At 43.8% G+C, this 16,892-nt stretch overlaps 1 protein-coding gene across 2 annotated transcripts in view; it reads right to left on the bottom strand.

Moving 5' to 3' along the window:
* Window positions 1-1,292: 1,292 nt before the first annotated feature.
* Window positions 1,293-16,892, bottom strand: part of FOXO1 (forkhead box O1) — an 85,762-nt gene continuing 70,162 nt past the window's right edge. For both annotated transcript variants that reach the window (XM_031465932.2, XM_064493190.1), the window contains 2 exons: window positions 5,063-6,414; window positions 1,293-4,592 (listed from right to left, as the gene is read on the bottom strand). In XM_031465932.2, the coding sequence (XP_031321792.2) occupies window positions 5,077-6,414 (1,338 nt within the window). In that variant the 3' untranslated portion in view covers window positions 1,293-4,592; window positions 5,063-5,076. The remainder of the gene's footprint in view (window positions 4,593-5,062; window positions 6,415-16,892) is intronic.

Raw genomic sequence — 16,892 nt, 5'->3', positions numbered from 1 at the left:
AGGGCAATTCGTCACTTGAAACAGCCTTCCACCTACCTAACCATACCAACTGGTGTAAGTTTAACCAGCACCATGACTGTGACAGGTCAGCTCCAAAATGGAGAAACAATAGCTGAGGCAAAGTCCTTCAGTGTGGCAGGTCCACTGGTCAAGAAACAATCCTCGGTACACATCCTGATTCTACCGTCAGCCTCTGGTCATAGCAGGGGTCTAGATACCGTCTAAGGAAGGAAGTCTCTCCCTCTCTATTAAACACTGAGTTCCATACAATCCGTCAGGGAAACCTTCTCGCTGTGTTGCTTCCTCTCTCAAGTGATGTTAAAACTTAGGAACCGGTCTTAACAAATGACATTAGATACATGATTTTACATACACACACACATGGTTTTGAAAGGAGCCTGCTGGTTTGAGTCCTGGTGATACAATCAAGGTGTTTTTCTGCATCTGGACTAGATCGGTAATTTTCAAAGTGATCTGTACACAAACCCAGGGCCTGGAGGTAGATGCTTTTACCTGTTCTACACTCTGGGCTTCTGACTATCATGTTTTTTAAAGGAAGGGTTCGCCTGCTGGAAGAAAGGAAGGGGAAAAAAAAATCTGAAAGCTGAACTGATCTTCCAGTTTCTATTTAGATAAATATTAGAATAACCTATTTCCTTGTTGCCACCTCAATGTGTATGGACATTCACTTGCCTGTAAGAGTTAGAAGAAAGGAGGACGAGACTTGATCTTGTTTTAAAATGCATTTTGGCCATTATTAATCTAATTCTAGCTCATTCCTCAGGCATGTTCTTAAAAAAAGCAAACACAGAAACCTCTAGTCGGCAGGCATTTAAGGAAGACACCATGCTCCCCTTTCCCGTAGCCGTCCGTGGCAAGTTGCTGCTCCCTCCAAACCACCTGGTCCCTGCTCAGGGACCTCCTATCCGAGACCCCTCTGGCCTGCCCTTCAGGTGTTTTTACCTTCAGCTTGACCTCCTTCAACACGAGAATCGTATGACTAGTGATCACTGAACCGGATGTAGTGTCAGACATTCCAAAGATGAAATGCTCCAGGGTTGTTTGTTATCAGGGAGTCTACTTCAGCTCTCCCGCTCTCAGAGACTACAGTTTGGTCCCAGAGGGACTGTTTCCACTGCCCCCACCAAGAAATGCCAGATGTGAACACATCATAGCACTGTGGCTGATGAGGTTTTAACTCCTGTGATAGCCAAACACTGGGGGGGGGGGGGGGGGGGGAAGAAACCCTAATAAACAGCTTACTCTGTACAATGAGAAAAGAATGACACCAAACCATTTAAACATAATTTATGTACATTTATGGCTTTATACAATAATAGCAAAGATTGTTCTCGTGTCTTTAAGTATATCAGCATCGTCAGGCACTTCTCAGAGAGTACTGGAACGGGAACATCAAATCTGCACTGTTACTCAACTCAAGGAGCCAAGTGTGGGAGGGCGGGACTGTGTCCTGGCAGGACTGACGTGGCCGCACCTGGCCATGTGGCCGGGCTGTGCACCCCCTGCAGGGAGGAGGCCAAGAGTAATGCTAGGCTGTTTTGTTTGCATAAACCACACTGCATCTTCTACTGAATGATTACTCCCAAACTAAAACCACAAGAAAAACTTCCCATTTAAAAGTCAGTTATAAATTAAGAACTCTTAGGAGCCGAATATAAGAATTTCCAGTTGGGGATTGGGGATCGAGGGGGAAGGGGAGGTTGGTAACATATATCCAGCAGCGGAACAAGTCCAAATTACACACTTTTAAATGTCTTTCTCCTCTTCTTGGGATATTCTACTGATATACTGCTCGCTGGGATATAATATTTGCTAATTAATTTAGACTTTGTCAGTTTGTCAAAGCAGAACATTCCAAGTAATGCATCTATTACCTAAATATATTCCATACATCTATATTACGGAAACAATACTTTATATTTAAAATATCTGAATAGCTCTATAATACAATATGCTTTTAATAACAGTACAAACCAGAGGAAATAAATCAAACAAGGCTGCATAGGTGATATCATTTGCACATTTCACAAAGCAATCATGTACAATAACTGATATACTCATTACTCCAGAAAATCAGTATTCGTACAGAAAAAGAATTGCCAGAGGTCACATAATGTTTGTTTTCAAAATAGACAAGGTGCCTTTCACTGGACTTCACTGTACCCCAGAGAGCTACCCAGCATTCCCGTTAGAATTGCAACATAAAGAAAAATTTGAAGGGAAAAAGCAAAAGATATTTACACAGACTCAAGAGAAAGCAACATCTCTTTAAAAGTCACCCTATGAAGTAGTAAGATTTTTAACAGTGATTTTTAGCTAGAGTTGCCTCTTCAATAAACGACAGGGTCGGGGAGGCTCATGTGTGGTGGCCGGGGCAGAGGGGAGTGGTGGGACATGGTCACAACAGAGAACACGAGCACTCTGGCCCCAGAAAGTTCGAGCACGAGTGCAGGAGGAGGCACTGCTCAGGGGAACGAGGGTTTCTAAAACCAGGTGTATTTTGGAGTGGCCAACAATGAAGATGGTTAGAGAGGTGGTTGTTTAATGAATTTTCAAAAGAGTAGAAGTCACAATGGAGGCTTACAACAGAGCTCACCTCCTGTAGGAAACCCATCAAGAACACTTGTGTCCTTGTTAAACATGCAGGAAAAGCCAGGCCAACAGAGATGCAATTCACGGGCAAGACAAAGCAAGTGTGATGTGGGCTAAGTACACAGAAATCAGAGCCTTCTCAAGGAGGGAGGAGGAACATTTTTGTGCACCTGTTCCTTTTACTGTGCTGACTCTGGGCATTCCACATGACTTGAAAACACTGATGGATTCAGTGGGACACAAGGTCAATTAACTTGGTCTGTCAGTTACAGGTAATTGGAAAATATCACATAATGAGCAGAATCATACTTTAGGTTGCTAAAGGCTAGAGAAAAGTCTCCAATTCTTAATGCAAAAGCTTTGAAAATAAATTCAAATATACAACTCACGGTTGTTTTGTTGGTTTTCAATTTCATTGCCCCAGTTTTTAAGCAGGTTCTACTCCATTTGGTAGCCATCTGTACTCATGAACACAAAGCAATCTACAAATCACTCAAGTCCCATTTTAAAATTTCCCCCCCTTCAATTTAACTTTCCACAGAGTGCCAAGTAATCTGCAGGACAGAAGGCAAAGAGGGATAAGTGTGAGTGTGGACATAATTCCTCAAGGCAGAGATACAAAACCAACCTCCACCAAGACAGTAAGAGCACAGAATAACGAGGGAAAACTTCTGCTGAAGCTCAACTCAAAAAGGTTAAGTCGATCAAAATGCCCAGCTTGAGAAAGCAGCACTGATTAGATGCAGATCTCCCCTCCTGACCTATGAATGTTACGAGGCCCCCCGGGAGTATTTGATACAGTGAGCATACAGGCATCGACCAGCAGATTCAATGCTATGTGGTATGCTCAGTTCACAGGACAGCAGAAGCAGATGGGATTTCTTTAAAATACATACATAAAAACACATCAAGTTCTAAACGTGAACCGCAAAATGTCTGTAACTATACATGATTCTCCTGCCAAGACAGGGCCAGAAACGTTGAGTATGCAAGTACTAATTACAAAGATTTTAAGATTAGTCGGAAACATCACCATGTAGCATCCCAAAGTGTACAAACCAGTTAAGCACGTATAAAATTAGTACTAATCCAGTTAGAAATACAAAATGAAAATTACGGATGCTGCCTCAAATAGCTGGGATTCCACAAATTTACAAGCAGACTATGTAACAAAGTAGACTCTAGTTTTAAGAAAACATTACAGTTCAGTATCTATTCCAAAAATGATCTCAAGTCCCAAAGATAACATCAAAAATCATTTATCTGGAAATTAGAACCATTTAAGTCTTTGTACAAATTTGCAAATAACAAAATAAACAAAAAAAAATAGAAAAGACCTGTACAAGGCTGGCGTTAATCTTTTCCCCCAAAAGAGTTTTTTAAGTCCATTATTTCAGCAGATTGCTAACAGGCCACTGGTTCCCAGGTGAATTCTGTGGCAATGTTAACAGGCCCAGAGCTGTCCATGGAGGTGCAGAATGGAGAGCCTAGTTCTTCGTGATTCGTCAGTTCAGCAGAGCACAGGCAGTACAAACGAGAGTTTAACTTGTCAAGGACATGAGACCATCACAGTATTACAAAAAGAGTATAAACTTTCCTTGGACCAAATGGATATTTAAAAAAAACAAAAACGCACACAAATACAATTCTGTAGCTACAGCTTATATACAAAACTTGAAAGCACACCAGGATCCGAAAGTCTTTTCTGCAGTTACATGGTGTAGTGAGTTTGGCACTTCATTGTAATGAAATTTCCAATGGCACAGTCCTTATCTACAGCAGCACATAACCTGCAAACATCGGGCAAACATCCTGTACAGGAAAAGTGTCTTTGCTGCCAAGTCTGACAAAAGGAAAAAAGAAACGTGCTTTTTTTTTTTTTTTAAATCAAGAAAACGAAAAGGTAGGGTGAAGGACATCTTTGGACTGCTTCTCTCAGTTCCTGCTGTCAGACAATCTGAAGTACTTTTAAGTGTAGCCTAGGAAAAATACACACACACACACACACATAATGAAAACATAGCCAAAGTAAAATCAATTCAACTTAACATATTAGAGTGACAGACACACTTGGGGGAGGGGGCAGCTTTCTCAAACAGCTCCAAAATCATTCAATGGGGGGAAATTCCACTTAAAAAAACCCTTCAGCATTTTTTGAGTGTTATCAAATGTATTCATTTATTTGAGTTACTAAAAAGATGCAACCATCTAACTGTCAAAGGAAAACTCTTTAAAGCAGTTAGAGGAAGCTTCCTTATGTTTAAGCTCAAAAGGAAAATTTATAAGCTGCAAAAAGGGCAGAGAAGGAATGATAAAAGCTGCCTTCCTGCAAGGGACGGCCAGCTGACAGCAAAAACGTCCCAACCACGGAAGACACAAGGCAAGTTACTGGGTTCCGCTCTTGTAAGTCCTGTTTTCAGAAGGCCTTCTGATATCAGGGTACTCTTACCTGCTCACTCACTCTTAGCCTGACACCCAGCTATGTGTTGTCGTCTTGACACTGTGGGGGAAGCTTTGGTTGGGCAACACATTGTCAAAGTTAAAATCCAACGTGTCTCCATCCATGAGGTCGTTTCGAATGATGGACTCCATGTCACAGTCCAAGCGCTCGATGAACATGCCGTCCAAGTCACTCGGGAGCTTCTCCTGGTGGAGAATGCCCATCCTGCCATAGCCATTGCAGCTGCTCACGGTGGAGTAGCCCCCCAGGGTATTCATCTGCATGGGGTGGGGCAGAGGCACTTGTAAAGCTGTCTTCACCTGGGCCAAACGGTTCATACCCGAGGTGTGGGGCATGGTGTTTACCGCATGGGGCAAGGCACGCCCGTTAACTGCAGATGTGGACTGAGCATGTCCAGGGTGGGTGTGGGAGCTGGGAGTCATCATTTTGTTATGAGATGCCTGGCTGCCATAGGCTGGCATGACCGAATTAGGGCCCATCAACACATTCTGGCCAAGGACCCGGCTATTGGGTTGAGCCACCCCAGGATCAACTGGTGTCATAATGTCATTATGGGGAGGAGAGTCAGAAGTAAGTAACTCCTTCAAGAGTCCCGGTGCGCAGTTATACTGATTCATACCGCCATAACTCGATTTGTTGTCCTGAAGCGTTTGCATAGGCATCTGGGGCAAGGGGCTCATGCTGGATTGGCCGTACGTGTATTTTTGGTAGTTTGGGCTGGGTGAATTCAGACTGGTGTTGGGCGGCGCAAATGAGTAGCATGGTGTCTGCTGCATCATGGTGCCCGGTGAAGACTGGGTTGAAACAGTTAATGATGTTGGTGATGAGAGAAGGTTGAGATTATCCAAAAGGTTTTCCATGTTCTCAGGATTGCTTATCTCAGACAGACTGGGCAGAGTAGAAGCCATCTTTGCTGCAGATGGTGGGTATACCAGAGAATGCACATCCCCATCTCCAAGATCATCCTGTTCGGTCATAATAGGAGAAAGTCTCCCACTAATGGTACTAGCATTCGAGCTAGTTCGAGGTCGAAATGTACTCCAGTTATCAAAGTCATCATTGCTGTGAGAGCCAGGGCTTGCAGGCCACTTAGAAAACTGAGATCCCGGGCTATCCCCAGCACCCTCCTGGCCAGACTGCAGGGATGCTTTTTTCTTGGCAGCTCGGCCTCGGCTCTTAGCAAATTTACTGTTATTGTCCATGGATGCGGCTCTTCTTCTGGGGGATTTCCCACTCTTGCCTCCCTCAGGATTGAGCATCCACCAAGAACTTTTTCCAGTTCCTTCATTCTGCACACGAATGAACTTGCTGTGTAGGGACAGATTATGACGAATTGAATTCTGCAAAGCAAAACATCATGTTAGAAATACAATACTTCTCCGATTGGAAAACCCACTAGTCAATACAAATATGTATTACATGGAAGACATGTCAAGTTTTAAAAGAGTTTATGGTATAGAATTCAACCCATACAGTCACTACAAGAGAGCTGAAACCAGGAAGGGAAAAATAGTATGCTATCTTAAAAACAGTATCTGTATCTTAATTTAACGAGGGGACAACATAAAGTATTATTATAAACACGTTCTTTTATATATAGCTCTGTTTTTCAGAGAATTGATAGGAACTGGTTTTAAAACCACTTAGATTTGCTATGTAAAGTGCTATCAAAACCCCATCCCATTCTATCACCCCAAAATTACTGCCAGTTCTCGCCAGATTACACATTTGTCATTAACACAAAATGAGAAGTCTTATAATACGGGGCCCACATGATCATGGAAAGAAAGAAAGGAAGCAGTATATATTCTTAGTCAAGAATTAAAAGCCTGAAAACTACTAAGATCTAGATTCATTTATATCCTTAAAGTCCATTAGGCAAATACAAGTGAGTATAAGGAAAACAGGGTTTTGTTTTGTTTTGTTTTGTTTTAATTTTAGAAAGTTGAACTGCCAAAAAAAAAAAAAGAAAGAAAGAAAGAAAGAAAAAAAAAATTTAAATTCAAGTGGTGTTTACCACCCTGTCTTCCCAACAATAACCAGTAGTGTGCACCAACTAACTCGACCTTGTCAGAGGTTATACTCTGACCAAAAAGACAGCCTAGGAGGGAAAGAGTGATGGAGAGGACGGGCAGCTTCAATCCACTAAGTATGGCTCCGTGACTAAATCACACCATGTATGCCCCTAGGACCACTGGTAAAGAAAATCAACTTTTTTAAAGCACTTAGGTGGCTCTGCTACTCACTGACTCAATGGCTACAAACCTTGGGAAACTGCTTGGCCCCCATGTGCCTTATAGACCCTTGTGAGGCTATTCTACAGGTTAAATGTGATGAGTATGTAAAATGCTTAGCAGTGTCTGGAACATAGTAAGCAGTCACCAAGGAGAAGGTATTAGATCCCAACTTGAGGGGCACAAGGTATCACCCACTCTGAACCCCATTCCCCTCCTCCTATCCACTGGGGTGTGGGTAGGAGCTTACAGGTATTATAAACACAAACTCACAACTCCAAACACACTGTGAGGGGTGCAGAGACAATCTGAAGGTCTAGTAGAAACTGTGGAGCCAGGTTGGAAACGAGGCAGCCAGAATTTGATTCCCCTACTGGACACAGGGCAACTGATAGCATCTGGAGTCTCAGGGACATGTAGACAAGGAAAGGGAGGCTCCTGAGGAGGGAGCTTCTCTGATACCTTTTTTCCCTCAACACCGGATAGGGTACACTACAGACTATCTGCTTGTTTCCTGATGCAAGTCCAGGAGTGGGCTCTGGGTGTCCTAGACCCCTGAACAGGGCTGTGCATGGGCCCCCAGACTTCCCTAGCTTCCCCTGCCAAATGTATGCAAAGCTCAACTGACCAAGTCCCCAGGACCCCTCTGGCCCCCCTCTCCCTGACCACGAAAAGGCTCTGGCTGGATTTGTGGTCACCCAGGGATGCAGCCACAACGCCCACATCCTCATGCCATTGCCGTGGGACACAGATGTTTGAGTGCCAATCATTGCACCAGAACAAAGCCTTTTGTACAACAGGCCAGGCCGAGGCTCAACACAAACCATGAGCTCACAATTTTTCTCATTAAAAGCAGGTAGAAAACAAAGGGAAAAAGAAGAATCTCACGTTCTAAAAGGAGATGCAAAAGTCAGAGTGAGGCTGGACAGGCAAGGCTGAGAAATCCACATTTCAACATGCCCTCTGACCCTCTGTACCACATTCCACCCAAGTACTGCAACACAGCAGCTGGGACAAGCCCTTCCGCCAGGGCCCAGGTGAGGGTGGGTCAGCCACGTCCCTGGACAGGGGCTTCCAGGCTGGATGCTGGCAGGCATGTAAGTGGATGGCAATGAGGATTTGCTGCTGCTGCCAAGACTCCTCTTCCTACCTACAGATCTATCCCCAACTCAAGACCAGCACTGAGGGCTTTAGGTACATACAAGACTCCCTAAAACTCTAAAAGAGGCCAAGCACTGCATTTCCCTAATGTCTTATTTCATTCCCCCACGATTTGCCAAACCCCACGGGAAGGTTTTACACACATGTGCGCATGCATACACACACACACACACACACACACACACACACACACACACACACACACACACTGTGCGCTCCCAAAGCCACAGCCTCATCTGCTGGGCCCACCAACACCAGCAAACCAAGTTCTATAATCCTCCTTAAAGAAGCAGGCCTGCCCTGCTCTGGGTGAGACTTGGAATGGAGCCTGTGACAAGCTCTACATGCTGAAAAGTCTAGGCATCTGCACAATATTCCATCATGACTATCTTGCTCTCTGAACACAGAGACACAGATAAGCTATGATGAAATCTCTAGAGGAAAGCAAGTTTGACTCCTGTCCTTGTCACAATAAGTTAATAATAAAGGGGGAAGATCTTCCTAGATAGTGGCTTCCTGACTGCGTTGCCTGGGGAGGGGGTGGTGCAGCTCTACGATACACATAATTAGATCAGATCATCTGTAACTGCAACGGGGGGACATTTCTAACAAGACTGTAGAATTTGTAATGATGAAGGTGGGATATACACTAACTTACTACTTGGACTTACCCTCCCCCAATGCCAAAAAAGCCACAGCAATCCCTTACTTATCAAAACATGCTACATATTTTCCTAAGAGGACATTTCAGGTCGCTCTTTGAGCAACAGAGCTGTCTCCTAACTTTGCCAACAATTTAAAAACTTTCTTTCCGAACAGGAAAAGGTTTGCTGTGCAGGGCTTGTTACATAAATTCCTGTTTTTCACACAGCCAGCAGGACATTAAAGAGGCTATGATTGCAATGGGGGAACCAGAGTGGCAGGAGTGGCAGTGCTGAAGAGGTAATGCTGGTGAAAACATGTGTCGCTATTAACGATGTTATCATGTCTGCCGATCTCTGCCGGACACGGCGGACTCAGCCTGGTCTCATCGGGGAACCATGCAGCAGAGCCACACGCGACCGTCAGAGCTGTGCAGTCCTAGAACACGAACAAGTATCACGTGAGGAGAGAAGCAGAGTGTGAGCACAGAAGACTCATGCACTGCAAACCACTTACCTAAATCCAGAATTTCTGCATGAGACCATTAGAGAAAAGGACAAATCAGCAACTTTCCTCTCCACTAGCTGCACTGAGCTTCTCTGCAGCCCAGGCTTTCTGCTAGTGCTGAGCTGGCTTTCCTCTGCATATGCCCCCTCTGCCACCTGCCCCTGACTCAGTTGCCATTTGCCCATGTGCGTGCCTGGCCACACTGAGCAGGGCAGGGTATTCTTGGGAAGCCTGACCCAGTGGAAGTCCATGGATCTCGTGGGGGAAGGGGTGCCCAGCACAGTGTGTCCTGGCTTGTTCGACTTGCTCTGCTGGCTGTTTCTAAAGCTCAGGTGTTCCATTTTATGCACTCTACAGACTGGATTCTTAAAGGGCAAGGGGATAGAGTGTGTTTTTATTTACTAATCTCAAGGCCCCTAACAGATGTTCCACACAAAAGACATATTCAATGAACATTTGTTGACTGACATCCCAAAAACATTACAGGGAAGGTGTAATGCCTTCCACATATTTTCTCCATCCATTCGTGTACCAATTCATACCAAATAACTTTTATCGGGATTGATTTACGCTGGGTGCAGTGAAGGATGTCAGAAGGAATTAGTCACAGAGTCTGCCTTCCAGGTGTTTCATAATCTATCTAGAGAAGTAACAAGTCCACCTAAACAGTCACTTAGTACAAAAAACGATGTACAAAGGACTGTCCTGGAGCCTTGACTTTCTCCTGCCAAAAACTGCCACCCCACCCCTATAACTTCCGTCTCAGCCAAAATGTCCCTTTCCTTCTGGAAGCGTATCTTGAGAATCCCATTCCCATCCTGAAGCAAGCGTAAGACCCGGTTTACTCACCACAATTCTGATTCTACTATGTCTGGCTCCCCACTATACTGTCAGCAGCATGAGCTCGGGGACCTGGTCTGTCCCCTTGGACACTGTACCCTCACAGTTCCATCATCAAGTAGATACTCAAGTATCTGCTGAACGGATTAATAGGTCCTACATTTTTACAGGGTTGTTGTAAAGATTAAATGAGATAACAGATGTGCTTACCTCAATCAATATCAGCTAATGCTGTTATTGGGATAATGGCATCTAGAAAATAACAGTCTGTGCTTTAGAGATTTATCCATATTATAAACATTAGTCTCATTTCTTTATAATCATATCTTGTACTGTTCTCACTAACATGAGGCTTTTACATGTTAGTTACTGGACAAACAGACCAGTTTTGGGGTAAGAGTTAAGACATTTTTCCTCTGCACTAGACAGCATCTCAGATGCTATGGGCCAATGTTAAGGAAGGAATTCAGACACTAAAGGTGGTCTGTTAACATGCTTGCTGGTCATGTCCTCATAACTTCTCAAGGTTGCTGCTGAGCCTTGTGTGTGTGCAGGCAGCAGCAGCAGGTGTTAGAGCAGAGCTACTTCAACAGGCCAGTCTGGCATCTCCACAGGGGATGGTTATGACTGAGCTCCACTGGTCCCCCCGCCTTCCTGGCTAGAAGAAGCCAGGCTCCAAGGCTGGTCCCCAAAAGGCCCTGGGGACACAGAGTAGGAACCACCCCTCCCCAGAATGCTCCTAGCCTTGCTGCCTAAAGCAATAATCAGACAACAAAATCCAAGAAAGAAATCTTTACACCTTTCACTTCATTTACATTTTTATCTCATTTTTTTAAATGAGCAAATGCGTTATATAATGTATATAATATATTGTTATAGAGTAAGTGAATAAATGTAATCTCAAAAAGAGTCAGTGATTTTTTACAAAGACATTTAGAGACCACTAGTCTATTACAGTCAACTTCTAGTCTCCTAGAAGCCCCAACAAGAAAACCAAAGGAGCAGAACGAGCCCTACAGTCAAGTCTAGCAAATTCTTCGGTCCCCCAAGGCCTGGGTTGAAAAAAAATGATCTAGGGTCCAGCCCTCAGTTTGTTCCCGTCCTCCCCTGCCCTGGGCTCCTTCCTGACCACTTCTCTCTATTCCAGGCTTCCCTGGACCCTGGCCTCCTGAATCCAATCCTCTGGACTTGAGCTGCCACATGGCTCCATTCAGCCTACCCACTGGGGTGCATGGAGACCACCACCTCTCAGCCACAGCTCTCACCATCACTGCTGCACCCCACTTTCTTTCTGCAGGGAGTTCTAAGATGATGCTGCTCTTCGTGTTTAACCAAAAATAAAACCAACTGAAGCTGAATAACATCCTGCTCAGGAACCTCTGCACTCATACTTTACATCTGGATTTTACTTTACAGTTTACAAACCGCTTTCAATACATCATGTCATTCCATCCTTGGAGGAGACCTATGAGGCAGGTATTATTGGCCCCATTTTAGAAATAGAAAAGCTGAGGCTCAGAAAATGAATCTCATGCAAAATGACCCTGCATGTAACACCAATGCCAGCTGGAAAAACCACTTATAGGCTTTGCCATTGTTAAGAAAAATCAAAGGAACACATTTAAGACTGAGGTTACATGTGTGCTTCTTGAGGGAGCGGAACTAATTCTGTTTACAAATACTAGTTTACAAAACTCGTTTTTTTTTTTTTATATATCAGAAGTATTTCCCTACAACCACTGTAAGTCTTGCTATTTCAAGGAGATGTTAATGCAAAACTCGTTTTCTGCCTCAGTAAGTAATAAATTTACAAAATATAATTGGCTTTTAATTCTAATTGGCTACTCTTTGTTGCAGGAAACCAGAGCAGCTGAAGTGTGCATTTCAGATGTTAGCATCGCCCCGGGGAAAGCGTGTGTAAAAAGGCCGTGGGGACCCACAAGGAAAGTGGAAAGGTCCCCAGAGGCCCCTACAGCCTAATACTGCCCAGCACCCAGCGACAGGGTGAATGTGAGAAACAGTCACCAAGCCAAACAAAAAACTTCTAACTAAGACACTGAAACACATGACTAAATGAATTTGTTGTTCTAGAAATTCTAGAAATTCTTTCAAAATGCTAGACAAACTAGATTTTTCCAAAAGCATTTTATCTAATTTCTGTGAACTCTATCAATGTGTGCAATGGTTTCATAGGCTCCCAGCGAGAACTTTACCCCTTTCTCCTGCTTCCTCTTTTACACTATCCCTTCCTGCACTTTAAGGAATAAAAACAAACCAAGGAGAAAGTAGGAATAATCTCTATTCAACACAGAGTTCCCATTAAATAAAGGTGGTAACAGAACAACTTTGCAAGGTAATGCATTTTGCTTGCAAAAAGAAGGAAAACAGGTGACCTCTTGCCCAGCCTTTTTTTTTTTTAAACAGGTGACGTCAATAGATGTCAGCAACAGACAGCACATAAATTCAACTCTAAAAAGTATTGTAATAGAAGATCTGCTGTGAAGAGCTTGAGCTATTACACATTCGGCCCTGGCACCCAGCTCTTCTGTGAAGCTGATTTCACTTCCCAGAAACCTGTCCTTTTTGCCCCACCACCAATGGTCCCAAAGGCCCCTCTCACCCTCCCTAGTCTGCACTAGGACTCTGGGCTTCCCCGGGACCTCAAGGCTGTGGGCAGAGGACTTGCAGCCTCATAAAATTTGCCAGCTGGAAAGCCCTGGGAGGGTCACCTGGTCTAACACCCTCATTTTATATTAGAAAAAATAGAGTTCAGAAAGACTGAAATGCATATGGAAAGCTCATGGGTGTTCATTTACAAAAAATGGAATCACGTGGGGCTTTAGTCCTAGAAGAACAAGAAAGCAAGTATCAAACATACAGTGCATCTCCCCTGACCAAATCAACCCTAAGCTATGGATTCTCAGCAGCTACAGACCCACATCTAGCTCTAAACAGCTTTATCTCTGACTCAAATCATTCCAAAGAAGGAAAATGTGACTAGGTTAAATCACCTTCTACTAAAAAAAAAGCATGGGGGAGATCATGATCTCCTGTAAAATAGAACCAAAAAGACAAATGTAAGGACTCATGAGCAGTTTCATGCTTTCAAGAGGCAGGAGGGAGGCAGAACCCAAGGTCAGACTGTGGGGCCCCGGAGTGAGTCACCAGATCTCCCTAAGCCTCAGTCTTGACATCTGTCACAGTAATGGCTATTACACGGGATCATTACATGGGATCGTTATGGGCTAAACGGCATGGTATTCACGGAAAGGCACATCACCTGACACAAAACTGAGGAAATAAAGGTTGGCTATTTTGTAATGGGAATTAAAGAGGCGTATAAACGAGAATTTTTTAGCCATCATGAATGGTTACAACTTGATTAGAAATCATTTATCACAAGCTTCCTGTTTAACAGGCAGCTGGCCTTCCTCAGACTTGTTTCCATGTCCTCACAACTGAGCTGCAATCCTTCCTTAACAGAAATATTGTTCTCGTCCCTTAAGAGGATTTTAGATGTAAAAATTTGGATTGTTGAACTGGTGTGGTCCCGTCAGCTACAGGGTGACCCTGTCAGAACACATGTCCCTGAGGCTGATCAAGGTGGGGGACACACACAGCTGACCAATGCCCAGCTGTGTCCAGGATGGCGGGGATGAGAACCACGCTCTTTCTCACCTCTTCACACACTCTGGCCACCCACCACTGCTTACCTCACAGAAGAGAGCAAACCCTAAAAAAGCCCGAGAGATGGGGGGCTTCAGGGCATTCTGCAGGACAGAGTGCTGGTGGGAGAGGGGGTTACAAAGTGAACTGGACACTGGTATCAGGAAAAACAAGGCATGAGGACAGAGGCACCCTGAGCCCAGAGGACTGGCCAAGGAGGAAATCCTCACAATGGAGAAGCAGACAATGCTCCAAGGTGTGCCTCATCTTCGACCAGCTAATGTAACAGCCAAAAGCCTCAACGTTTCAGAGTCACACTCCAGCCAACAACCTCAGACATTTAAGATTTAAGAAAAAAAATCTTCAGGGACAGACACAAAAGCTACTTAATGCTATTAAAGCCATCCCAAGTTGCTGCTTCTCAGAAGCTCATTAGTCAAAGAAAGAGCGTTTCCCCCATGCTGCATCCCCTAGGAAAAGACCCCATAGAGAAAGCTACCATTTTATGAAAGGAAGTTGGGCAAAGCCTTAATTTTTCAGAATGTGAAAATCTATACCATTTCATGCCCAGCACTTCACACATTATCAGAAACCAGCAACTGCAAAAGACAAACCTAAAACAATCCAGGTGAGGTTGAAACCTTAAGATTTATATGCAAGCTCTTCCCTTCTGTTCCAGATCCTGAGGCATTTATCTAAATCACTACCCATCTATAATCTCCATAAAAGTTGCTAATGTGGACCCCCGTTTACGTGTGGGTAAGAGGAACTACCTCCCATGGTCACACACTTGGGCCTGATGCTGCCATTCTAACCAACAAGGTCAACTCTCAAGTGAGTGTCATCAACCCTGGCTAATAAAGTCCCTGTGGTGGATACATCGAGCCTAAATTTCATTTAGCTAAAATTATTTTAAATGCCTCTTTTTTGTTTTATTAAAGGATGAGTAGGCTACTAAGGATCTCAAAGTGGAGCTTGTCTCTTTCCCCTGAGATTAATTTAGTGTCAGCGCAACCTGCAGGCATCCCTGGCCACCCTTTAACCTACTCACTCCTTCCGCAGGGAAGCACAGGCACCCAGCACTGCCAAGTCCACAGCAGGAAGCCACCACCCCCTACCCTGCCCACCTGCTGACCTGCAGGAGCCTACCCTGTCTGATGTCTGAAACTTCTTTTTCATTAACTGCCCAGAACATGAACTCTCTTGCTGCTCTTGCCTAACGACTGCCTCAGTCACATAAAGCCCCACCGCAGCAGAATATTAAGAGGAAACTCATTTGTGGAAGTGATTCTGCCATTTTCCTAATGAAAATCTTCATCTGTTTTACAGGCCATACCATTTTTCTAATCTTCACTGGCTCCATAAACGCACTGCTTTACAATGCAATTAACTACCTTATGTCTTTGGCTACCAGAAGAATGACGCAAAACAAAATAAAAACCAAAAGCAAAGAACACATTAGGATTTATTCTATTCTGATGAAGAACTTAAATTAGGTATAAAGTGAAGCACAGCATGTATCAACAGTTTGGTCAAACATAAAGTTTTCTGAAAAGAACTGAAGGGAATTTTAAAGTATTGTCAGAGTTAGTGATGAGCCCATTAAACATATTCATGTTAAGTAAATGCTTATTCAAGGTGTGCACCCAAACTGTTTATAAGAGCCAACAAAAAGCTTTATCAATGTAAATTCAAAGGCAGTAAGGTTGAAACTTTGACAGATTAAAATCTCTAGGATAAAATCCCATCCATAGGATGTACTATCTTTAACTGCTTCTCATTCTAAATATGTTCACTGTCTGGAAAATCTAGGGGAAAAAAATGAATTCACTCAATGCAAAATCTATTTACCAAGAATTGCTACTCTTAGCAAATAGAATTAAAAAGTACAAAGTCTAGGTTTATGTGGTTTTTTTTTCTATTTTGGAACTCAAATATGGTAAATCCAGATTACAAAATGAACAGCAAATTGCAATAAAATGTAACTCTGAACTACATTTTATTTGCAATGTAGAATTACCTCCGTGATACACAATCTTGACACCAGCTTGCCTGCCCATCATTCTGGCTAAGGAACCTAAAGCAACAACGACTTGGTAAGTACACATTGGTTTGGGGCCACCTTCTCCAAATTCTTGGGATCCTGCCTCAAGTCAAATAACTACAAAAATTCACTGACTGATCCAATACTAGCAAAACCATTGGGGCCCATTTACTTTATGATAAAGCAAAATGCCCCCTACCATGGGAGGCTGGGCCCAGCCAGAGCTGTTCCCAAGAATCCTGGAGACATCAGGGATCCACCTCAGTGAACAGACCACAGACACAGCAGGTCTGCTACGTAACAGCCCTACTCTTCACACCTTCCTTCCAAACAACAAAGGCTCCTTCAGCATTACCAGGACCCACGCCAGTTCAGGGACTCCAGAAGAACCCCCCAAAATGTTTCAGAAATGCAGCTTTCATTAAGATACCTAAAAACCTACAGATACGACCCTCAAGGCCTTCCATAATGTGTCCACCCTAAAACCACACCTTCCCAGTAACCCGGCCCCTGTCCCGTACAAGAGGCCTACACTTAACTTCGCAAGCAGCATCTGTCCATGGGCCTCTCACAATATGGTGCTGTGCTTTTTTGTAAGACCAAGTTTCCTACTCAGTGTAAACACCTATGCTGTGAACAGCATTTTCACTTCTGTCTGCAAACTCTGAACAGAAAAGGAGCCTGAGAAGCAACCCCCTCACCCCTGTGTAGTCACCAACACTCC

The sequence above is a fragment of the Camelus dromedarius genome, chromosome 13 (assembly GCF_036321535.1).
Source record: "Camelus dromedarius isolate mCamDro1 chromosome 13, mCamDro1.pat, whole genome shotgun sequence".
Taxonomy (NCBI): Eukaryota; Metazoa; Chordata; class Mammalia; order Artiodactyla; family Camelidae; genus Camelus; species Camelus dromedarius.
Note: the sequence above shows the minus strand (reverse complement) of the source record. Positions and strands in the feature narration are given on the sequence as shown.